Raw genomic sequence first — 26,559 nt, forward strand, 5'->3', positions numbered from 1 at the left:
TACAGTACATGTGGATGTTGGTAACCCCCAGTATCTGATCTAATTAGTTCTCATTTTACCTTGTGATCATTTTATGAGAGTCACATTGTAAAAACCAATGTGTTTCTTGATTCACTTTGCACTGTTTATTTATCCTATACATATCATGATACAGTCTCTTATACTTTGCACCCTTGATACTTCTGCAGGCCATATGTTTCAATAGAACTATTTAATATATAAGATGCTCAACAAAAAGTTCCCAAAATATTTACATGAGATGTGCTGGTAATAACTAGAAGACGCTATGCAATAAAATATGTTCAGAAATTAAATACTTGTTGAAATATGGACCACTCTGTGAGTATTCATGGTATTGTACGACCACATGTTCACCATGCAAATAATCAGTCAACCCCAGGAGACGTCGCGCCAATACCGCATAATACTGCTTCTATCCTTCATATTGGCCTCAATTCGGCTTGGGAAACACTCCAGAAGTTCCTTTAGGTATCCTATGTTCAGTTGTAGTCACATTACAATGATTGGATCCCAGAGAACTAGCAAATCGTGTGAATGTTGATTACTACATTAATCTACAATTTGAAACAATCCCAGACATTTTCTGTGGAATGACCATCGGGTATATGTAGTGTATATGTAATACAGTGATGAAGAATTGACAGCTAGAGAACCAGAACTGAGTGTGGGTCGGGTGTTGCAGGTTCCTCGCCGGTGCTGTCGGGCTCGTTCGCCTTCAGTAAGCTGCCTGTGGAGGCGGCGCCATTGTTGCTGCAGCCTGGGACACCTCCTCCATTGTTGGAGCCAGAGGCGGAGCCCTACCCCCGAGAGCCTGCCGAGGGGGAGGTGGCCGAGGTGATGCGGGTCTGCTCGGGGTGCGACCCCGAGCCGTTCAAGGCAGCCGCCATTATCTCGTGGCGTGCCACGCCCAAGAAGGTCTACTCTGGCGCACTCTACTCGCTCGCCAACCCGGAGTGCAGGAAGTTCTGATCCTCTGCATTACAGACTCTGTGACAATGTGATGTGAGGCTGGATTTGGATCCACTGGTTTCGCCTTGTGTATGGATGGTTTATGGTTTGTGTGAAGAGGACTTCTTGTTCGTATAACTGGAAATAATAGTGAATTCTGTGTACGTGCATCTACTTGATCACTATCATCTGCTGCACATTCATGGAAATATGGGAGGGGATTGTTGCATAGTGTTGGAGAGTGATATAGGCTACTATATGACCGAGTAAGTTGGTCACCACATTGTCGTGCAGCATGCACAAACAGTCCTGTACATGGGTAGGCAAAGTACACGGAAGTACAAAGTGTTCCATCTGTGTGACAGTGCCAACTGTTTGCTGCATAATCTGGCCATATGCACTGCATTCCAAACTGTCTGCTGCATGCTCAGGTAATGTACGCACAGCTGCAAACTCTTTAGTACATAATTGCAAAAAGGCTGCACAGTCAGGTCTGTCTGCATGACAGTGTAAACTGTCTGCTGCACAGTCAGCTTGTCTGCATGATAGTACAAACTGTCTGCTGCACAGTCAGGCTGTCTGCATGACAGTGCAAACTGTCTGTGGCATGGTCACATTGTCTGCATGACAGTGGAAACTGTCTGCTGCACATTTAAGTTGTCTGTCTGACAATGCAAACAGTTTGCTGCATAGTGAGGCCATCTGTCTGACAATGCAAACTGCCTGCTATATGGTCAGGTTGTCTACATGATAGTGCAAACTGTCTGCTGCACAGCCAGGCTGTCTGCATGACAGTGCAAATTGACTCCTGCACAGTCAGGCTGTCTGCATGAAAGTTCAAAGTGTCTGCTGCACAGCCAGGCTCTCAGCATGACAGTGCAAACTGTCTGCTGCACAGATATGCTGTCTGTCTGACAATGCAAACTGCCTGCTGCACAGTCAGGCTGTCTCAATAACAGTGCAAACTGTCAGTTGCACAGCTCGGCTGTCTGTGTAGCAATGCCTATTGTCAACTACACAGTCAGGCTGTCTCCATGAAAGTGCATACTGTCAGCTGCACAGTCAGGCTGTCTGCACGACAATGCAAACTGTCTGCTGCACACTCAAGCAATCTATGTAGCAGAGATAACTATTCCCTACACTATTGCACAGTTTGCAAATTGTTACAATATTTTGACTGCAATAGGACCAGAGCCTGTCCACTGCATTATTGTGCCACCTACACAAGAGCAGAAACTGCCCACTGTGTGTAAACAGAAAACAGTTCCTCCCAATATCCCATAGTCTGCACCATGAGTACTATCCTGGAATGTGCACAATAGTGCAAACCGTCACCACAAACCTGTGCAGTCGGTTTGATCATACCAGCAGTCTACTGCACGACAGCGAAAATTATCCACTGCCCCATCGCACTCCACATCTTGATCTTGCAAGATAATGCAAATTGTCTTACGCACAATTGTGCTATCTGTACAGAGGTGCAAATTTCTCTCTTCTAAATTGGGAGCTTTGTGTAAATGGCTACTTACAGCTGTGCAGACGGGTAGAAAGACAATTGCATGAGTGTACAGAAGCACATACGAGCCAGTGCATGGTATATAAATACATTCTGTACAATTACTTATGAATGGTGGGCTCCATGTGGTTCCCAAGTTGTGCAGCGACTGTAAACCATAAAATTACCAAATAAGCAGCAACCAGTCGCAAAATCATGTTTTATTTATTTACTTTTGCAAATCGATTTAAACTGATTAACAGCTTACTTGTTCCGAGATCATATTAAACATAATTTTTTGTTCAGTTAAATCAAATGCTTTGTAATCCTCAAAAAACCTCCCTAAAGCAAAGTGTACATGTTCACCCTTTATGAAGTGCACAGTTAATTTAATTTTACGTCCACTGATGTAAACAGGATGCAGTATGTCCTTTATATCAACATGATTCAGCTGAAATGAGGGAAAAACTACAATGACAAGACGAAGACAGTAAAAAGCTTTGCGGCTGCAGATGTGATAATTCAAGTGATGACATCTGTACCCCCTGTTGATTTCTCTGTTTCTAGTTTCACGCAATTTTTCCTTCATTTCACGTATGTCCCTTCCCAATATCGCCATGATGATGCAGTGACCGCTATCAATTGTTACCATAATACATTCGGTTTATATTCATCTACAGTCGTCATCTTCAATCATTATTTTGTATCTCATCTATTGATTGTTCCAAACTTTGGAAGTAAATGTTATTTCTTATTTATTAAACCATTTTTTTGTGTTACGATGAATTTTTACTGTCGAAGTGTTAACTTTAGTAGGGGATTTTTATAAATGTGTATTTTGTGTAATTTTTATACAACAAACACAAACAAAGGCTTGAGAAAAGTGCCAACATGTCTGTTATACCTCTAACGACGTTTGGTTGCAGTTTCTAGTGAATGATACAATCTACATTTCCATTTGTTCTACAGGAAGATATGTGCAACGTTTCTACGGTAGCATCGAAAATTCAGGTATTCCAGTGTTGAACACTCATTTTCAGATTTGTGTTACTAGCGCTGTGGTTTTGTGTTCTGTATCGAAACTACATTCCTTTATCGCGTTTAAAATCTTATAGTAGTGAGAAAAGCTCCCCATAGCTGCAAATATTAAGTGAAGTTTTGCAATAATTGCACTGCAACACATCTTTTCTTTATCATCTGTTTTGAACAAAAATAAAGCTTTCGTGTTGGCGCAAGACAATGGCTTAGGCTTGATAATGGGTCTTACAGAATATCAGTGAAGACAAAAGTTGTCATTATTCTTTGTTCACCTTTCTAATTTTTCATCTTTTACATAGAGAACTCAAATTTGAACTCGATTCAGATCATGCAGCCACTGTCTAACAGATTTAAAAGCCATCAACTGAAGACGAACACCAACCGCTGGTAATGATCTATGTCTTTGTTTTATTAAATTTTTACTTCCGTGGTCTAAATGCGGTTCTGTCCTGATTGATGTGAAAATACTTATTCAATTTATTGATGACTGGTATTTTTCTCCTGTAATTCTTTCCTTAGCTTAAATTCCAATTTATTTTGTGTATTTTTTGTGTCATTGGAAATCAGGAAGCTGTGAACTAGGTAAGCATTTCTGATAAGATACTGTTGAAATGAAAACAAGAAAAAAATTGTTGTATGTATAAAGACATAAATAAACGTTTACAGCAAACTGAGGGAATTCTTCTCATCTTATCCTCCACAACCTAACTGGACTTAATGTACCGGATCCATGGTTTTCAGAAATTCCATTGTAATCACCCAACGTCCTCAAATTTTTGTTGGATGTATTCGAATCTATGCCTCCGCCTACAGTCTGACCCGCAACAGCTCCCTTTAGAACAGTGCAACTTATTCCCTGATGTCTTAACACACGTCCTACGATTCCATCCCTTGTTCTTGTCAGTGTTCCCCACATATTCCTTTCCTCGCCGATTTTGCGGACAACCTCCTCATTCCTTACCTTATCAGTCGGCCCCACTTTCAACATCCTTATCTAGCACCACATATCAAATACTTCGAATCTCTTCTTTTCTATATTTTCCAAGTCTATTATAAACTAGGTGTGCTCCAGTCGTGCATTCTCAGAAATTTCTTCCTCAGATGAAGCCTATGTTTGATGGCAGTAGACTTCTCGTTATCTGGAATACCCTCTGTCCCTGTGATAATTTGCATTCTGTATTCTCCTTACTTAGTCCGTCATCTGTTATTTTGCTTCCAAGGCAACAAAAAATGGTTCAAATGACTCTGAGCCGTATGGGACTTAACTTCTGAGGTCATCAGTGCCCTAGAACCTAGAACTACTTAAACATAACTAACCTATGGACATCACACACATCCATGCCCGAGGCAGGATTCGAACCTGCGACCGTGGCTGCTGCGCAGTTCCAGACTGAAGCGCCTAGAACCGCTCGGCCACCACGGCCGGCAAGGGAACAGAATTCCGTAATTTCGCCTACTTGCAGGTCGTCAATTTTGATGTTAAGTTTATGGGTAAATTCACTTCTGTTACTTCTCAGTCTTTCCACTCAGCACATCCTGTAATTATTCTTCACCTCTAGGAAGCAGAGAGATGACATCAGCTAATCTCATCATTGATATCCTTTCACCAGAAATTTTAATTCTACACTTAACCCTTTCCTCTAGTTTCGTCATTACTTCTCCGAGGTGTAGATTGAGCAGTAGGTGTGGAAGATTACATCCCTGTCTTACATCCTTTTTAATCCGAGCACCGCATTCTTCAACTTCAGTTCTTATTGGTCCCTCTTTGTTCTTGAGCATACTGTATAGTTCCCACCCTTCCCCATTTCGAACATCTTGCACCTTTTTACATTGTGGAATGCATTTTTCAGGGTGACAAATCCCGTTACGGTCGTGATCAAGTCTCTCACTCTAATATGTTATCTGAGTTATTTTTCTGTTTCCTAGTCTGCCAGTAATTCGCAGTATGAGTGTATCCATTGCTCGAAAAAAAAAAAAAAAAAAGTTCAAATGTGTGTGAAATCTTATGGGTCTTAAGTGCTAAGTTCATCAGTCCCTAAGCTTACACACTACTTAACCTAAATTATCCTAAGGACAAACAAACACACCCACGCCCGAGGGAGGACTCGAACCTCCGCCGGGACCAGCCGCACAGTCCATGACTGCAGCGCCTCAGACCGCTCGGCTAATCCCGCGCGGCTCCATTGCTCGTTTAGAGACTGCAGTTTTGGAGGGTTTTACCATCAAAGTCCACGTCTCATTCCCATTAGCCGAATACTGATAACAGACATAAATTGTTATGTGTAATGGTGTTATTCTGTCTGTATGCGAAGGCTGGTCTCAGGAAGTATTGTAGAAATCTTGGTACGGTTTTCACTAATATGCAGCCCGATACTCGAGGGCGGTTTGTGTGCATCACTACACATAATAAACAAGTCTTTTTATTGAAAATGAAACACCTTCAGCTGTACTTAAGATTATATATTTATTTGGATACTAGTTTCGACAGATCTGTTTACTGTCTTTGACCCACTGGTTTAAGCTTCACACTAGTTACTGCCCGCCATCCATGTGGAGCACGTATTGGTCTCACCGCGGACTTGTAGAAGTCAGCCACACACAATTGATTTCATCAAAGCGTACGGGCCTGAAGATGGCGTTGACGCAACGTCGAAACTAGTAGCCAAATAAATATAAAATCTTAAGTACAGCTGGAGGAGTTCCATTTTTAATAAAAATTATACCAGCTGTGTCCCACCATCATCCAATTTAAGTATGGATGTACGAAGAATAATCAAATCGTCCAGACAGAGATATTTAGCGGTACCCGTGCGAAGTCAGGGTGAGTCGCTAGGTAACAGAATCAATACGTTTAACTTGCATATACTACTCAAATACGCTTATCGTTTACGTATTAATGAAACCTAGAAGGAAGTGGGTAACTATCACTCGTTTTCAGATAAACAAGGTTTTCTCTACTTTCGTCAAATTTAGCTCTTCGGCACAATATACAGGGTGATTCAAAAAGAATACCACAACTTTAAAAATGTGTATTTAATGAAAGGAACATAATATAACCTTCTGTTATACATCATTACAAAGAGTATTTAAAAAGGTTTTTTTTTCACTCAAAAACAAGTTCAGAGATGTTCAATATGGCCCCCTCCAGACACTCGAGCAATATCAACCCGATACTCCAACTCGTTCCACACTCTCTGTAGCATATCAGGCGTAACAGTTTGGATAGCTGCTGTTATTTCTCGTTTCAAATCATCAATGGTGGCTGGGAGAGGTGGCCGAAACACCATATCCTTAACATACCCCCATAAGAAAAAATCGCAGGGGGTAAGATCAGGGCTTCTTGGAGGCCAGTGATGAAGTGCTCTGTCACGGGCTGCCTGGCGGCCGATCCATCGCCTCGGGTAGTTGACGTTCAGGTAGTTACGGACAGATAAGTGCCAATGTGGTGGAGCTCCATCCTGCTTCATCACTAAACACAATCTTTGAAACGAAAGATTCATCTGTTTCCATTTGAGCAAGGATAAAATCACAGAAATCGATTCTTTTAATCTTATCAGCTGCAGACAGTGCTTGAACCAATTTCAGACGATAAGGTTTCATAACTAACCTTTTTCGTAGGACTCTCCATACAGTTGATTGTGGGATTTACAGCTCTCCGCTAGTTCTGCGAGTCGATTTTCCTGGGCTGCGAACAAATGCTTGCTGGATGCGTGCTACATTTTCATCACTCGTTCTCGGCCGTCCAGAACTTTTCCCTTTGCACAAACACCCACTCTCTGTAAACTGTTTATACCAACGTTTAATACACCACCTATCAGGAGGTTTAACACCATACTTCGTTCGAAATGCACGCTGAACAACTGTCGTCGATTCACTTCTGCCGTACTCAATAACACAAAAAGCTTTCTGTTGAGCGTTCGCCATCTTAGCATCAACTGACGCTGACGCCTAGTCAACAGCGCCTCAAGCGAACAAATGTACAACTAAATGAAACTTTATAGCTCCCTTAATCCGCCGACAGATAGTGCTTAGCTCTGCCTTTTGTCGTTGCAGAGTTTTAAATTCCTAAAGTTGTGGTATTCTTTTTGAATCACCCTGTATTATCAAACTTATTTAAGAACTTACACATCGATGGTGGTGGTGGTTAGTGTTTAACGTCCCGTCGACAACGAGGTCATTAGAGACGGAGCGCAAGCTCGGGTTAGGGAAGGACTGGGAAGGAAATCGGCCGTGCCCTTTCAAAGGAACCATCCCGGCATTTGCCTGAAGCGAGTTAGGGAAATCACGGACAACCTAAATCAGGATGGCTGGAGACGGGATTGAACCGTCGTCCTCCCGAATGCGAGTCCAGTGTGCTAACCACTGCGCCACCTCGCTCGGTTTACACATCGAAACTGGAAATCTTGGAGAATCCAACCCCTCCCTACCCCCCGTCCCCTTCTTCTTTAAAAGATTTCTGCGGATGGCCATGACTGAACCGTAGCTCCGCCAGCCCTTGCGAACTGGTGCGTAAAGCAACTTCGCAATGAGGTCCTTGTGCTGCCGACAAAGATAAAGCGTAAACGCATGCGATCGCGCTTAGGAGCAGAAAGTCCACGTAACGCTCTTCCCCCCCCCCCCCCTTCCTCCTTCCAAAACACACAGCTCTGTCCCTTTAAGCAGCGTCCCCCCCCCCCCCCCCCGCCCCTCCGTGTTGACAAACGCGCTGCAGCGGCGCAAAGAATATTCAATTCCTCCGCCGCCCGGGACTTCTAAGGTTTCCGCCCCTGCGCTGGCGAGAAAGGAACCAATATCGAAAGCCGTGAGGGTTGGTGGCCGGGGGGGGGGGGGTGAGGGGGTGGTAGTCGTGCACGAGGGACACGTCAGCGGGCGCGCCGCTGGTGGCGCTACGTGTAACAACATACGAACCACCCACCCCCGCACTCGCCCTGGACAGAATTTGCAATAGCGACGGAGTGCTGTGTCGGCGGATTTCTCCCGAGGAGGGGTGTTTTACGACCCGTAGGGTGGAGTCCGTGTTGCAAGACCGAGCTGCGCCTGTCTGCAAAAGAAAGTGCGACTTCGTACACCATCCTACACCCAGTTACCATAATTAAAAGAAGACTCTGACAACGGCAGACGGGACGAAATGTTTTCAGGAACAGATCATTATCATCGAACAATAACAAGGAACTTTACAAAAAAAATTGGGAGACCTATTATTTACGGAATGACAATGTTGTGACTTGGCAAGACAGCCAAGTCACAATGAGAGGAAGCCGAAAGGCACGCGTTAAGCTGACGCAGATTGGCGTGAGGTCTGGAACAGTTAAAGGAATTAATAGTAGCAAATAAAGTACGTAGTTGCTGTAATACTTAACTTTAATCCACAATTGTAGAACATCTCTCTTGACGGTACATGTTGTAACCACAATATAAAATAATATCAAATGCTATGGCGCCTTGCTAGGTCGTAGCAAATGACGTAGCTGAAGGCTATGCTAACTATCGTCTCGGCAAATGAGAGCGTATTTTGTCAGTGATCCATCTCTGGCTAAGTCGGTTGTACAACTGGGGCGAGTACTAGGAAGTCTCTCTAGAGCTGCCGTGTGGCGGCGCTCGGTCTGCTATCACTGACAGTGGCGACACGCGGGTCCGACGTATACTAACGGACCGCGGCCGATTTAAAGGCTACCACCTAGCAAGTGTGGTGTCTGGCGGTGACACCACAGACAAAATGGTTCAAATGGCTCTAAGCACTATTGGACTTAACATCTGAGGTCATCAGTCCCCTACACTTAGAATTACTTAAACCTAACTAACCTAAGGACATCACACACATCTGTGCCCGAGGCAGGATTCGAACCTCCGAGCGTAGCAGCAGCGCGGTTCCACACTGAAGCGCCTAGAACCGCTCGGCCACAGCGGCCGGCTTTACAAAAATATGTGAGAGCCATTATTTACGGAATGACAAATCAAGTAGTTGTTCTGATACGAAAAGGTGTCCGACAGGTTTGTGCATTATCACCCATCATCTTTAACGTGTACACCGACGGAAAAAAATACGAGGGCTGTCCAGAAAGTAAGTTACGATTGATCGCGAAATGGAAACCACAGTGAAAATCAGAAATGTTTTATTTGTAACAGTTAGCTACACCTTCCAGTTACTTCTCTACTTAGTCGCCGTTCTGATTTAGACATCTGTCGTAGCGTTGCACCAACTTTCCATTATCCTCGTTGTAGAAGGCAGCCGCCAGTGCTTTCCGCCAATTCTCTACGCTGGCCTACAGCTCGTTGTCTGTGCCAAAATGTTGACTTCATAGCCAGCGATTCATGTGAGCAGAGATGAAACTCAGAGGGAGATAATTACGCGCTGTATTGTGGATAATCAAACATTTCCAATTGAAAACTATGCAGGAGAATCTTCATTGCCGCTGCAGAATGCGGCTGAGAATTGTCTTGAAGACGAAACCGCACGACAGTTATGTAATGTTGGCTGCATAGCTTCAGGCGCAATTTCTCGCCAGGCCCTCGTACTTGGCGGGAGACACTGTTTTCTAGACATCTTTACGCGCTCACTGTGAGCTCAGAAATAAGAAGAGCAACGTGATGCTATCTAGGGTCATACTAGAGACACTGCCCAACACATCTTTCCAAAGCTTTATCGGATTTTCATAGTCGTTTCCATTTCACGACCGATCGTAACTTACTTTCTGGACAGCCCTCGTACCTCCAGTAAGAAATAAAGTAGAGTAATGAAAATTCGGTGATATGTTTGTCTAGCTAAGACATTTAAGCGGCAAATTCATGTAAAAATTTTCCCATTCTATGGTGCCAGGCTGTTACAGCAACCGGTTTAAAAGTGTTTCACAAAAGAAAACAGTCTCGTTTGCGAAGTTATTTAATGTCAGTGACATGTTTCATCCTTTTGGGACCAAGCGAGGTGGCGCAGTGGTTAGCACACTGGACTCGCATTCAGGAGGACGACGGTTCAATCCCACGTCCGGACATCCTCATTTAGGTTTTCCGTGATTTCCCTAAATCGCTCCAGGCAAATGCCGTGATGATTCATTTGAAAGGGCACAGCCGACTTCCTCCCCCATCCTTCCCTAATCCGATGAGACCGATGACCTCGCTGTCTGGTCTCCTCCCCCAAACAAGCGAATCCAACCCTTTTGGGGCATCGTGAGATTGCGTTAAGGTAGCTGGATACGTGACCCATCCAGGGCACCAGAGCGACAGCTCTGACGTGACGTGCTCAACAGTGTAAAATGGTGAAAAATGTTCGTCATTCCGAGAAAAATAGGAGTAAGACGTAGGGAAGGAAAGGTTATATATAACATGTAGAAGTAACAACAGAGGAGATGAATAACTAAGTGCCGGCCGCAGTGACCGAGCGATTCTAGGCCATTCAGTCTGGAACCGCGCTGCTGCTACGGTCGCAAGTTCGAATCCTGCCTCGGGCATGGATGTGTGTGATGTCCGTAGGTTAGTTAGGTTTAACTAGTTCTAAGTTCTAGGGGACTGATGACCTCAGAAGTTAAGTCCCATAGTGCTGAGAGCCATTTGAACCACTAACTATTCCCACCTAGAATAACTCCGAAAGTATGATAGTAGCTGAAAAGTTTGTGGGTCAAAACTTGCATGGGAGAACGGAGGCCATAATATGACATTGCTTTTCTGTTGCTAGGTGTGGTCGTGTCAGCTTTTTTTTTTTTTTGGGTGGGCTGCTATAGTTTGGTACACATCGAAGAATCAATGATGAAAATAAATGAAATGTCCAAGAGAGCAATTACAAATCGACATCAAAATTGCGGACAACGAATTAGACATGCTAAGTATTTGTGCTACCTGGACAGCAAAGCAGGAGTTGACAGATGTGAAAATTACCGAACTATCAGTTTAATAAGTCACGGCTGCAAAATACTATCGCGAATTCCGTACAGACGAATGGAAAAACTGGTAGAAGCCGACCTCGGGGATGATCAGTTTGGATTCCGTAGAAATATGGGAACACGTGAGGCAATACTGACCCTACGACTTATCTTAGAAGCTAGATTAAAGAAAGGCAAACCTACGTTTCTAGCATTTGTAGCCTTGGAGAAAGCTTTTGACAATGTTGACGAATAATCTCTCTCAAATTCTGAAGGTGGCAGGGGTAAAATACAGGGAGCGAAACGCTATTTACAATTTGTACAGAAACCAGATGGCGGTTATAAGAGTTGAGGGACATGAAAGGGAAGCAGTGGTTGGGAAGGGAGTGAGACAGGGTTGTAGCCTCTCCCCGATGTTATTCAATCTGTATATTGAGCAAGCAGTAAAGGAAACAAAAGGAAATTCGGAGTAGGCATTAAAATCCATGGAGAAGAAACAAAAACTTTGAGGTTCGCCGATGACATTGTAATTCTGTCAGAGACAGCAAAGGACTTGGAAGAGCAGTTGAACGGAATGGACAGTGTCTTGAAAGGACGATATAAGATGAACATCAACAAAAACAAAGCGAGGATAATGGAATGTAGTCGAATTAAGTCGAGTGATGCTGAGGGAATTAGATTAGGAAATGAGACACTTAAAGTAGTATACGAGTTTTGCTGTTTGGGGAGCCAAATAACTGATGATGGTCGAAGTAGAGAGGATATAAAATGTAGACTGGCAATAGCAAGGAAAGCGTTTCTGAAGAAGAGAAATTTGTTAACATCGAATATAGATCTAAATGACAAGAAATCGTTTCTGAAGGCATTTGTATGGAGTGTAGTCATGTATGGAAGTGAAACGTGGACGATAAATAGTTTAGACAAGAAGAGAATAGAAGCTTTCCAAATGTGGTGCTACAGAAGAATGCTTAAGATTAGATGGGTAGATCACGTAACTAACGAGGAAATATTGAATAGGATTGGGGAGAAGAGGAGTTTGTGGCACAACTTGACAAAAAGAAGGGGTCGGTTGGTAGGACATGTTCTGAGGCATCAAGGGATCACCAATTTAGTATTGGAGGGCAGCGTGGAGGGTAAAAATCGTAGAGGGAGACCAAGAGATGAATACACTAAACACATTCAGAATGGTGTGCGCTGCAGTAGGTACTGGGAGATGAAGAAGCTTGCACAGGATAGAGTAGCATGGAGAGCTGCATCAAACCAGTCTCAGGACAGAAGATCACAACAAGAACAACAACACTGACAGCAAAATAACAGATGACGGACGAAGCAAGTAGGACATAAAGGGGGTTAGCATAGGTAAAGGGAGCATTGGTAGTCAAGAGTAGTCGTTTAGTATCAGATATAGGCTTTAATTTGAGGACGAAATGTCTGAGAATTTACGCTAGGACCGCAGCATTGTAAGAAATCAGGCAAAGCAGGGAATCGAAGCGTTTGAGATACCGTGCTGTAGAGAGGTTCTTCAAAATTAGGTGGACCATGTCTCCGCAAAAACGTCGAAGAAAGGAACAAATGGGAAAGGCTGACAAGACGAAGGGACATGATGAAAGACATCAGGGAATAAGATGCAGAGTTCTAGACGGAGCTAGAGAGGGTCAGCCCTGCAGGGGAAGACAAGAGATTAAAATACATCTAACGAATAACTGAGGATGTAGGATGCAAGTGATACTTTGCGATGAAGACGTTGCCACAGGAGAGAAACTCGTGGTGGCTGCATCGAACCAATCAGAAGACTGATGCAGAGGACGAATGGAGAATAAGGTTGGTGGCTCACGTGTGAAGCGAGTTCCGTTGCAGGTTGTACGTCTACATCTACACTCCGCAAACAAGCGTGAAGTGCAGGGCAAAGGGTATTTCCAGGGTTTCTTCGCGTTCCACTGAAGTATGGAGCCGGCCGGAGTGGCCGAGCGGTTCTAGGCGTTACAGTCTGGAACCGCGCGACCGCTACGGTCGCAGGTTCGAATCCTGCCTCGGGCATGGATGTGTGTGATGTCCTTAGGTTAGTTAGGTTTAAGTAGTTCCCGATGACCACAGAAGTTAAGTCCCATAGTGCTCAGAGCCATTTTTTTTTAAGTACGAAGCGTGCGAAGGATGACTACTTAAACGGCTGTGCGGGCGGTGTAATAAGACCCAGTTTGTATTCGCGGTCGCTGCGCAAGCGATACGCAGGAGGCTGTAGTATATGAGGTCTGTTCAAAAAATTCCGAAACATTCGCAATTTCGCACCAATGGTGTGTTGGAGCGAAATGCAGTTGGCATTGCTGCACACGTCTGTTCAAATGGTTCAAATGTCTCTAATATGGGAACCTCCCCATCGCACCCCCCTCAGATTTAGTTATAATTTGGCACAGTGGAAGGCCTTGAAAAACTGAACGCAGATCAGTCGAGAAAACAGGAAGAAGTTGTGTGGAACTACGAAAAAATTAGCAAAATATACAAACTGAGTAGTCCATGGGCAAGATAGGCAACATAAAGGATAACAGGGGCGCAGGAGCGCTGTGGTCCTGTGGTTAGCGTGAGCGGCTGCGGAGCGAGAGGTCCTTGGTTCAAGTCTACCCTCGAGCGAAAAGTTTACTTACTTTATTTTTCCAAAGTTATGATCTGCCCGTTCGTTCATTGACGTCTCTGTTCACTGAAATAAGTTTAGTGTCTGCGTTTTGCGACCGCACCGCAAAACCGTGCGATTAGTAGACGAAAGGACGTGCCTCTCCAATGCGAACCGAAAACATTTGATCCAGGAAAACACGTCTGATATATTCTATACGACACTGGTGACGGCATGTGCGTCACATCACAGGAATATGCTGTCGTCCCCCCTTACTTGCACACTTGGCGAATGGGTAAAAGATTCTTCTACCTTGCCCGATTTAGGTTTTCTTGCGGATGTGACAGTCACTCCCAAAAAAGTGATGAAAACATAAGAGTTTGTCACATAAGCTGCAACAAATGAATTCAACAGTTTGACAGTCGCACAGTTTTCCCTGTGCTCTGTCAAAACATATGTCTTTAAGGTTTTCAAATTTTTCCGTGTGTAGACCGTCAAATCCTGCATATGTCCAAGAAAATCTGCATATGTCCAAGCAAATCTGAACATGTCCTGGAAGTTTGGAGAGCGAAATTGATTATGTGTGAGTGCCTGAACTCTGACAATTGTTTGAAAATAAAAATTTAAACTTTTTACTGGAGGGAAGACTTGAACCAAGGACCTCTCGTTCCGCAGCCGCTCACGCTAACCACGGGACCACAGCGCTCCTGTGCCCATAACATTCTTGATGTTGCCTATGCTACCCATGGACTACTCAGTTTGTATATTTTGCTTATTTTTTCATAGTTCCACACAACTTCTTCCTGTTTTCTCGATTGATCTGTGTTCAGTTTTTCAAGGCCTATCCACTGTGCCAAATTATAACTAAATCTGAGGGGGGTGCGATGGGGAGGTTCCCTGGTAAGTACTATGGGACTTGACATCTGAGGTCATCAGACCCCTACACTTGGAACTACTTAAACCTAACTAACCTAAGGACATCACGCACATCGATGGCCGAGGCAGGATTCGAACCTGAGACCGTAGCAGCAGCGCGGTTCCGGACTGAAGCGCCTAGAACCGCTCGGCCACAGCGGCGCACACGTCTGTGTTTAATGTGTAAGTGTTGGCAGTTTCATTGTCGTATATGTTCAAATGTTCAAATGTGCGTGAATTCCTATGGGACCAGACTGCTGAGATCATCGGTCTCTAGACTTACACAGAACTAAAACTAACACACACCCATGCCCGAGGGAGGACTCCAACCACCGGCGGGAGCGGCCGTGCAAAACTGTGACATGGCGCCTCAAACCGCGCGGCCACACAGAGCGGCCGTGTGTTAGTTGTTGTTCAGTGCTGTATAGAGTAGAACGTCGTGTCGCACAGTTTGCGAATTTCGAGATGGCAGAGTTAGAGAAGCAACGCGTCCGGATTAAATTTTGCGTGAAATTCAAGAAAGCGTTCACAGAGGCACACCAGATAATGCCTACGGTGATGAGTGCTTAAGCCGTACTCGGTGTTACGAATGGTTGACACGGTTTAAAAATGGCCAGATAGAAGTTAACTGTGACCCTCGTTCAGGACGTCTGCCGACGACGCTCAAGTCGGGAACGTCAAGGAAAATTGGCGTGCCGACCGAAACTGAGAGATTGGAGAAGAATGTAAACATTTCAATTAGATGGTGCCATGAAATCCTGACACAGCAATTTGGAATGCACCCTGTTGCCGCCATTTCGTTCGATGGCTCATGACTCATGACCAGAAAGGCATTCGCCTCTCAATTTGTAAAAAACTTTTGGATCGTGCAAATGAGAACGAAATGTTCCTTAAGAGAATTTCGCGTGCCGATCGAAGACTGAGAGATTGGAAAAGAATGTAACATTTCAGTTAGATCGTGTCATGAAATCCTGACACAGCATTTTGGAATGCATCCTGTTGCCGCCACGCCGGCCGTGCGGTTAAAGGCGCTGCAGTCTGGAACCGCAAAACCGCTACGGTCGCAGGTTCGAATCCTGCCTCGGGCATGGATGTGTGTGATGTCCTTAGGTCAGTTAGGTTTAACTAGTTCTAAGTTCTAGGGGACTAATGACCTCAGCAGTCTGATAGTGCTCAGAGCCATATGAACCACTTTTTTGTTGCCGCCATTTTGTTCGATGGCTCATGAGTCAAGACCAGAAAGACATTCGCCTCTCAATTTGTAAAGATCTTTTGGATCGTGCAAATGAGATCGAGATGTTCCTTAAGGGAATCGTTACTGGTGATGAGTCGTGAGTCTACGGTTATGATGCTCGTCAGGTCAGGTCAAGTCAGGTCAAATGTCAAAGCCATGACCGCGCGGTCTGAGGCGCTGCAGTCATGAACCGTGCGGCTGGTCCCGGCGGAGGTTCGAGTCCTCCCTCGGGCATGGGTGTGTGTGTTTGTTCAAAAATGGTTCAAATGGCTCTGAGCACTATGGGACTCAACTGCTGAGGTCATTAGTCCCCTAGAACTTAGAACTACTTAAACCTAACTAACGTAAGGACATCACACACATCCATGCCAGAGGCAGGATTCGAACTTGCGACCGTAGCGGTCGCGCGGTTCCAGACTGTAGCGCCAGAACCGCTCGGCCACCTGCGGCCGGCGTGTGTGTTTGTCCTTAGGATAATTTAGGTTAAGTAATGTGTAAGCTTAGGGACTGATGACCTTATCAGTTAAGCCCCATAAGATTTCACACACATTTGAACTTTTTTTTTTTTTTCAAAGCCGTACTGATAGTTATCTTTGACTTTGAACGATTAGTTCAAATGGTTCAAATAGTTAAAATGGCTCTGAGCACTATGGGACTTAATTTCTGAGGTCATTAGTCCCCTAGAACTTAGAACTACTTAAACCTAAGTAACCTAAGGACAACACAAACATCCATGCCCGAGGCAGGTTTCGAACCTGCGACCGTAGCGGTCGGGTGGTTCCAGACTGAAGCGCCTAGAACAGCTCGGCCACCCCGACCGGCTCCATACTTCAGTGGAACGGGAAGAAACCCTGGAAATATCCTCTGCTCTGCACTTCACGCTTTTTTGCGGCGAAGAATTAGTTCATCATGAATTCTAGCCACAGGGACAAACTGTGAATCGGTAGTACTATCGGGTCGTGTTGCGACGCCTGTGAGAAAATGTGGGAAGGAAACAGCATGAAACGGGGAGAGACAATTCGTGGCTCTCACATGACGATAACGCACCCGCACATTCATCCCTGTTTGTGCGTGACTATTGCACAAAATACGAAATCACTGTGCTGTCTCATCCTCCCTACTCTCCTGACCTGGCCCCTGCCGATTTCTCCTTGTTTCCTAAGTTGAAAACACCGTTGAAAGGATGAAGATTTGGAACGACAGACGAGATAAAAGAAAATCCGCAGACGGCGTTTCGCGCTACCCAGCGAGAGGCGTACCAAGACTGTTCCGGAAGTGGAAACGGCGTTTGGGGCGGTGTATCAACTGTGGACGAAAGTATTTCGAAAGGAGACCGTGCACAATAAGTAAGAGGTAAAAGTAGAAAAATTTTGTGGACAACGTTCCGGAATTTTTGAACAAGCCTCGTATACTTGAATTCCTCGATTCGTACGGAATCTTCAGACTTTGTAAGTAGGCTTCCGCGGGACAGTTTGCGTCCGTCTTCAAGCGGCTACCGGTGCAACCCTTTCAGTATCTCATTGCCACTCTCTCCCAAGAGTCAACCAAACCTGTGACCATTCGTGCTGCCCTTCTCTGTATACGTTCAGTACCGCTGCTAGTCCTATCTGGCACAAGTATCAAAAAATGAATCTATGGCTCTGAGCACTATTGGACTTAACATCTGAGGTCGACATTCCCCTAGACTTAGAACTACGCAAACCTAACTAACGAAAGGACAGCACACACATCCATGGCCGAGGCAGGATTCGAACCTGCGACCATAGTAGCAGCGCGTTTCCAGACTGAAGCGCCTAGAACCGCTCGGCCACAACGGCCGGCCACAAGCCCCACACACTTGAGCAGTACTCTGGAATGCATCGCACGCGTGATTTGTTAGCAATCTCTTTTGTAGACTGACTGCACTTCCCCAGTATTCTACCAACTAACCGCGGTCTACCACCAGCTTTACCCACGACTGAACCCGTGTTATCGATCCATTTCACGTCCTTTCAAAGTGCTGACCCAGCTGACCAGCTGCAATGGAAACTCATTGGTTTTGTAGTTATAGGTAGGACATCAGACTTTCGCGTTTTCTGAAATGAACAGTTTTACATTTCTGAGCACTGAAATCTTATCCCAGGTATACCAGAATAATTGTGCACTTTTTTTCCGTACATAACTGCATCGTACGCCAGAAATCGGAGGTCAGTATTAATGCCGTCTGGCCGATCGTTAATATACGACGTAACTGCCGAGAGCCCCAGCACACTTCCCTGGGGAATACCTGAAGATTACTTCTGTCGGTACCTCTCAGTCCACGACGCCCGCCCCTGGTAGCTGACTGGTCAGCGCGACTGAATCTCAATCCTAAGGACCCTGGTTCGATTCCCAGCTGGGTCGGAGATTTTCTCCGTTCAGGGACTTGGTGTTGTGATCTCCTAATCATCATCGTTTCATCCCCATCGATGCGCAGGTCGCCGAAGTGGCGTCAACTCGAAAGACTTGCACCAGGCGAACGGTCTACCCGACGGGAGGCCCTAGTCACACGACACTTCCATTTCCAATCCACGACAATACTCTGCGACCTCTCTACCAAGAAATCCTCATTCCAGTCACAAATAACAAATATTGAACGACATTGCATTTTTGTGGACTGGCAAGACAGCCAATCCACAAGGACGGGAGGCCGAAGGACACGCGTTTAAGCTCAGGCAGGATGGCGTGAGGTCTGGAAACTGACAAGGAATTGAGACTAGCAAAAAAGGTACATTGCTGTTGGAATACTTAACTTTAATCCATAATTGGTGAACATCGGTCTGACGGTACATGCATGACAAGATAAATAGCAATTGATAATGGCGCCTAGCTAGGTCGTAGCAAATGACGTAGCTGAAGGCTATGCTAAACTATCGTCTCGGCAAATGAGAGCGTAATTTGTCAGTGAACCATCGCCAGCAAAGTCGGCTGTATAACTGGGGCGAGTGCTAGGAAGTCTCTCTAGACCTGCCGTGTGGCGGCGCTCGGTCTGCAATCACTGATAGTGGCGACACGCGGGTCCGACTTATACTAACGGACCGCGGCCGATTTAAAGGCTACCACTTAGCAAGTGTGGTGTCTGGCGGTGACACCACAGCATATGTTCGTACTTTCGTAAGTAAGCGTTGGCTTCGAACTGAAGCAAATACTTTACGGAATTCAAGAATTACTACCTCCACTTAACTGCCTTGATTCGAAGCTTTCAGTATAGTGCGAGTTGGGTTTCACATGACCGATGTTTTCGGAATCCGTGCTGGCAGGAAGAAGATGCTGTGATAGGCACATGATTAGCTTTTCAGAGCATTCACACAAGGTTGGCGCCGATGGCGACACCTACAACGTGCTGACATGAAAGTTTCCAACCGATTTCTCATACACAAACAGCAGTCGACCGGCGTTGCCTGGTGAAACGTTGTTATGATGTCTCGTGTAAGGAGGAGAAATGCGTACCGTCACGTTTCCGACTTTGATAAAGGTCGGATTGTAGCCTATCGCGACTGCGGTTTATCGTACCGCGACATTGCTGCTCGCATTTGTCGAGATCCAATGACTGTTAGCAGAATATGGAATCGGTGGGTTCAGGAGGGTAATACGGAACGCCGTACTGGATCACAACGGCCTCGTATCACTAGCAGTCGAGATGACAGGCATCTTATCCGCACGGCTGTAACGGATCGTGCAGCCACGTCTCGATCCCTGAGTCAACAGATGGGAATGTTTGCAAGACAACAACCATCTGCACGAACAGTTCGACGACGTTTGCAGCAGCACGGACTATCAGCTCGGAGACCGTGGCTGCGGTTACCCTTGACGCTGCATCACAGACAGGAGCGCCTGCGACGGTGTACTCGACGACGAACCTGCGTGCACGAATGGCAAAACGTCATTTTTTCGGATGAATCCACGTTCTGTTTACAGAATCATGATGGTCGCATCCGTGTTTGGCAACATCGCGGTGAACGCACATTGGAAGCGTGTATTCGTCATCGCCGTACTGACGTATCACCCGGCGTGATGGTATGGGGTGCCGTTGGTTACACGTGTCGGTCACCTCTTCTTCTCATTGACGGCACTTTCAACAGTTGACGTTACATTTCAAATGTGTTACGACCCGTGGCTCTACCCTTCATTCGATCCCTGCGAAACCCTACATTTCAGCTGGGTAATGGACGACCGCAAGTTGCAGGTCCTGTACGGGTCTTTCTGGATACAGAAAATGTTCGGCTGCTGCCCTGGCCAGCACATTCTCCAGATCTCTCACCAACTGAAAACGTCTGATCATTGCTGGCTGAGCAATTGGCACGTCACAATACACCAGTCACTACTATTGATGAACTGTGGTATGGTGTTGAAGCTGCATGGGCAGCTGTACCTGTACACGCCATCCAAGCTCTGTTTGACTCAATGCCCAGGTGTATCGAGGCCGTTATTATGGCCAGACGTGGTTGTTCTGGGTACTGATTTCTCAGGATCTACGCACCCAAATTGCGTGAAAATGTAATCACATGTCAGTTCTAGCATAATATATTCGTCCAATGAACAGCCGTTTATCATCTGCATTTCTTATTTGTGTAGCAATTTTAATGGCCAGTAGGTATTGGCTGTTCGAGTTTTACGCATCACGCTCTTCTTGATGACACTCAAGTTTTAATAGGCAACAGTGAAAGACTCTGGACTCTGGACTCTGGAATGCCCAGCGGTAACGGCCGACCGCCGTGCCATCCTACGACCACAGGCGTCAACGCATGCAGATTCTGGCCACCAGCCTGTCCCAGGAGGAACAAGTCGAGTTCAGGGCACGTTTTTATCCAGAAAGGAGGTTACTTGGAGGTTGTTCGAAAGAGAGCGGAAAAGTGAAAATCTGAGAACGCAAGATGAGGTGTGTAAGGCGAGTGGGGCATAACATCCCAGCCGAACTCCTGTACAGTGTTTTCTGTCAGCCTAGCAGAATGCAGGCGAGCGTTATCGTGGAGTAGCATGACTTCACGCTGTCTTCCTCGTCGTCGTTCTCGCACTGCGTCTGCGATACCACGCAGTTCTTGACAATAAATGTCAGCAGCGATGGTTAATCCTCAGGGAAGCAATCCGTAGTTCACCACACTGTAAGACGTCGTGGTCTCCTGACCTTCACTGCTTACATATTCCGCCCTCACAATCATATTGTGCACATCAAGACGCTTCATTTGAACCCAAACTCGATAAAGTCAGTGATGTATGAATTCATGTAAACGATACGCAATTTACAAGTAAGTGCACCGTGGTTGAAATACTCCAGGCTGGCGTACACACATACATTCCAGACACGACGGTCACAGAAGGTTTTAGTTCGGTAGACGCAAACTGCACAATGGGACACCGGTCCCTTCAGAGGGCGACCCAGCCCATGTTGGACGGTGACCGCTGGTGTAGCGGACAGCGTGGGCCCGAGTGAAAGGGGGGAACAACCCCGTGTTCGGCTTAAAAGCAAATTCCGCTACATTGTGTGGGAGCGGCCAGCCTACGCGTTCTTTACACATAGCACGCAGTTTCAGAGATTTTCACAGGGAGACAGCAAACGCCAAACCCCGATGCTGCAGGTTTCTGGATTGGTCGCCTTGAACGAAACGTCATTCTCCCATTTTAGAAGAGCAATGCTGATTGGCGGACGATGTTTCTGAAGTCTTGAGCTGAAGGAGTAATGGAAGAGACCGAAAGATATACCCCTTCACGTCTGGTGTGGAGAGGGGATGTTCCGCTGTCGCTCTTGGAGCGAGAACACGTAACGAGAGCGTGCGCACTCGTACGTGTGCTCAAAGAGCGAGGAACAAGTCTCTCCTCAGTACTTCACTGGGAGAGCACCTCTGTCGAGAGCGAACTGAAGGGCGACTCTCTATATCGAGTCCTTGAGATACAGCGTTGTTCACTGTGTTGGCCGACACACTTATTGTGCGGTGTGAACGGACAGAGTTATAGTTAAACGCCTGCGAGCGAATTTTTGAGTGGCATCGCGGTGGACTTGTTATCTGACCGGTGTACCACGCCAATAGACTAGGGGCAAATAGGAATCCTCGACTTCATGAAGGCATAGGGAGAGTTTGATTGGCTAAGGTCAATCCAGATAAAACGAGAGTTATTTTATTTGTCAGCAGCGAGCGGTGCAGACAGCAGTCGTCGCAGCTTAAGGTATTGTGTGCTACAGCTATTGCGAGCCCCATATTTCCTCCACAACAGAAGAGCACAAGGGAAATTGTAGAAGAGGAGAAACGGAACGATCAGCTGTTGCGGAGCATGCTTTCCAGCCAGGGAACCACAATATTCGTTCCGAGGAGACGCAAGTACTAGCGGCCACAAGCGGATATTACGAAAGGCTCTACAGGGAGGCAATCGAAATCGCCAAACACCCTAATAATTTCAATCGAAAGGAGGATGGCGTGAAATTAAACGGTATATGGATGCCGGTGTTAAAGAAGATGTGTACCACCCGTCTACTGGGTTATGGCAACGGCGATCGACGGCAGCGGACAGCGGCCAGTTGCACTCACGTTTTCAAAACACGTGACGTCACGCCGCGGCGCGGGAGCGCGCGGACACGGAATTCAGCGGCAGTCAGTAGCGAGCCAGTGGGTGTTCAAATGGTTCAAATGGCTCTGAGCACTATGGGACTTAACTTCTGAGGTCATCAGTCCCCTAGAACTTAGAACTACTTAAACCTAACTAACCTAACGACATCACACACATCCATGCCCGAGGCAGGATTCGAACCTGCGACCGTAGCGGTCGCGCGGTTCCAGACTGTAGCGCCAGTGGGTGTGTTGGACCTTCCATCGAGCTACGGACCCCCTTGAAGATGTCTCCCGCAGTCGGAGACGAAACGTTGGAAATCGACACAGAATTCATCAACCGACCACGGTATAACAGCCCGGATAATTATAATGGACATGACATTTCCGGCCGTGAAAGTCTACATTTTAGTAGGAGAGGTTGTGTCCTGAGATAGGGCGACTTCCACTACGGGAGTTGGGTCTCGCTCTGAACGCCGCAATGCAACCGAACCCCGAAATATCAGGCGCCGGAGGGGTGGATTCCCTATTGATCCGGGGTGGTGGCATCTCGCCAGCGGTCGCTGCACCCCGCAGCACGCCCCTCCCCCCAAAATTCCACCCCCCCTCCCCTAACGTCACCCCCCCCCCCTCTCCACGGTAACCACACGCGGTGCAGGCCAGCCGGAAAGTGCTCCGGCTGCAACAAGGCATCCCAGCGCACAATCTCTTTCGATGAGTAACACGTGAGCTGCTGGCAAAATTCTCGTAACTCTGTTACAGGCTAAAAACACTAATGGAAAAAAATCGCAACACCCATGAGGAGTTGTGTGACATAAAAGTTGGTAGGTAATTTCGACAACAGATTATGTCTATTCCAGTTTCGCACCAGCAGCATCTACATCTACATGGATTCTCCGCAAATCACATTTAAGTGCCTGGCAGAGACTTCATCGAACCACCTTCACAATTCTCTATTATTCCAATCTCGTATAGCGCGCGGAAAGAATGAACACCTGTATCTTTCAGTACGAGCTCTGATTTCCCTTATTGTATCGTGTTGATCGTTCCTCCCTATGTAGGTCGGTGTCACCAAATTCTTTCGCATTCGGAGGAGCCGGCCTGGGTGGCCGAGCGGTTCTAGGCGCTACAGTCTGGAACCGCGCGACCGCTACGGTCGCAGGTTCGAATCCTGCCTCGGGCATGGATGTGTGTGGTGTCCTTAGGTTAGTTAGGTTTAAGTAGTTCTAAGTTCTACGGGACTGATGACTCAGAAGTTAAGTACCATAGTGCTCAGAGCCATTTGAACCATTCGGAGGAGAAAGTTGGTGATTGGAATTTCGTGAGAAGATTCCGTCGCAACGAAAGACGCCTTTCTTTTCAATGATTTCCAGCCCAAATCGTGTATCATTTCTGTGACACTCTCTCCCGTATTTCGCGATAGTACAAAACGTGCTGCCTTTCTTTGAACTTTTTCGATGTACTCCGCCAGTCCTACCTGGTAAGGATCCTACACCGCGCAGCAGTATTCTAAAACAGGACGGACAAGCGAAGTGTAGGCAATCTCCTTAGTAGGTCTGTTACATTTTCTAAGTGTCCTGCCAATAAAACGCAGTCTTTTTTTAGCCTTCCCCACAACATTTTCTATGTGTTCCTTCCAATTTAAGTTGTTCGTAATCGTAATCTAGGTATTTAGTTCAATTTACGGCATTTAGATTACACTGATTTATCGAGTAAACGAAGTTTAACGAGTTCCTTTTAGCACTCATGTGGATGACCTCACACTTTTCGTTATTTAGGGCCAACTGCCACTTTTCGCAACATTCAGATATCTTTTCTAAATCGTTTTGCAGTATATTTTGATCTTCTGATGACTTTATTACTCGATAAACGACAGCGTCATCTGCAAACAACCGAAGACGGGTGCTCAGATTGTCTCCCAAATCGTTTATATACAGATAAGGAACAGAAAAGGGCCTATAACACTACCTTGGGGAACGCCAGAAATCACTTCTGTTTTACCCGATGACTTTCCGTCAACTACTACGAACAGTGACCTCTCTGACAGGAAATCGCAAATCCAGTTACATAACTGAGACGATATTCCATAACAATAATATTATCTTGGAACTCTTCCAGTTGGTCCGTGCTTGCATAGAAAAAACAGCCAATATGACAAATTGAGTCCGCCTTGATGCAAGACACCGTCTTATTTGTTTACTTCTTTATTATCCCAAAACTAGTTTCGGCGACAGATATCACCATCATCAGTGGCGTTTTTTAATCTAAAACATGCAGAAAATGGCATGGTTGTACAAACACAGTAAAACATTATTACATTCTTACAAATCGTCTTTTGAAATATAGTCTTATATTGATACTTTCATACTGCCTTATTTATTGTATGTTACAACATGTTTTAAGGTATTATTGGCGCCGTTTGTGACATATTTTCTGTGCTCTTTTTTTCTGTTTCCGTTTTTTTACTTAGCGAACATCATGTCATCTGCAACCATGTGAACGGCTGTTAGTAAACAAATACTCAAGGTGAACTTCGTATGTCAGCAATATATACCTGGGGTTGTGGCACCTTTGTGGAAACCAGTTATTTTGGTGTGTAGTGAGCTGTTGCTTAGCTATTCGTGTACTCACGTTCGTTGGATGGTGTGTGGCTGCTTTTTACACAGAAAAACAAAACTTTTGCACTTTCTTTCTGATCCAGAACATTACGCCATCTTGCTGTTCATGTGTGTCGCTAGACACGTATCGCATGTGGCGAGAGAGGCTATGAAAAACTGTAGCGCGAATTACGACGACTTCTGTTCATTATTTATGTCTGTGTGTGCTTTCTGTTCTGTGTCCTTGGTCAGTTCTCTCCGAGCGGTAAGGAGTGTGTTGTTGCAGAGTGTTGTGTTTTCATTTATTACATTTTTCCCTTCGACTATAGCCTTTTGTATGTGGAAATTTTCTTCTATCGTTAGTTGTCAGTATAAACTGTTGCTGTTCCTCAGAATGCGTAGATCGTTTTTGATATTAGTGCGGTTATGTTCATTAGATGTTCTGCAAAAGTTGAATGTGTGCCGTCACTTCTTAGAGCTCTCACGTGCTCTGTGTACCTCGTTCGGAAATTTCTGCTTGTTAGTCCTATGTAGTGGGCCTGACAAGAGTTGTAAGTGAGTTGATGTATTCCAGCGTTGCTGGATTTGTCTGAGGTTTTTCTGACTGGTCTTAGTCTCTTCTCAACTGTATTGTTTGTTCTGAATAATTTTTGGGCGTTGCAATTTTTTTTACGTCCGTGTACTTGGCTCACAATTGATACAGACAACGCTTGGCTTCATTATACCGAAACCAACATCTCAGTGTAGGCGACTGGTTGTGGCGTCTACATGGAATGCCGTTCAACTAATCTTTACCTTAACTGTATCATTTTCAGTAAAGGTTTCTTCATTACAGTGATGAAACATTACACAGCATATGGTTCCAACGAAAAACATGTGAAAAGAAGTATTACTTGGTTCGACAGATCAAGCTGTTTTAAAAGCATGAAACAATTTGCGAACACATTGTTGATGAGTACGCCAGTGAATTTAGAGGCTGAAGCTAAGGTGTAATATAGTTACTGAGCGGATGCGAAAAGTCTTATATTAGAGGGTGTTTATTTTTCACGTATAGTATGAAAATTCCAGGCGTAACTTTCGACGTAAATAACTTTTATATATCATACAGAGTGGCCCATTGATCGTGACCGGCCAAATATCTCACGAAATAAGCATTAAACGAAAAAACTAAAACTACTCGCTAGCTTGAAGGGGGAAACCAGATGGCGCTATGGTTGGCCCGCTAGATGGCGCTGCCATAGGTCAAACGGATATCAACTACGTTTTTTTAAAATAGGAAGCCCCATTTTTATTACA

General features: G+C 45.5%; 2 protein-coding genes across 2 annotated transcripts in view; one reads left to right on the plus strand and one right to left on the minus strand.

Moving 5' to 3' along the window:
• LOC124554202 overlaps positions 1-1,733 on the plus strand; it is a 92,606-nt gene extending 90,873 nt beyond the window's left edge. Inside the window, exon 7 of the mRNA XM_047128267.1 lies at positions 704-1,733. Within this exon, the coding sequence (XP_046984223.1) occupies positions 704-990 (287 nt within the window). The 3' untranslated portion in view covers positions 991-1,733. The remainder of the gene's footprint in view (positions 1-703) is intronic.
• Positions 1-26,559, minus strand: part of LOC124553492 (protein PRRC2A-like) — a 1,723,518-nt gene that overhangs the window by 400,546 nt on the left and 1,296,413 nt on the right. The window lies entirely within an intron of this gene.

The sequence above is a fragment of the Schistocerca americana genome, chromosome 11 (assembly GCF_021461395.2).
Source record: "Schistocerca americana isolate TAMUIC-IGC-003095 chromosome 11, iqSchAmer2.1, whole genome shotgun sequence".
Classification (NCBI taxonomy): domain Eukaryota; kingdom Metazoa; phylum Arthropoda; class Insecta; order Orthoptera; family Acrididae; genus Schistocerca; species Schistocerca americana.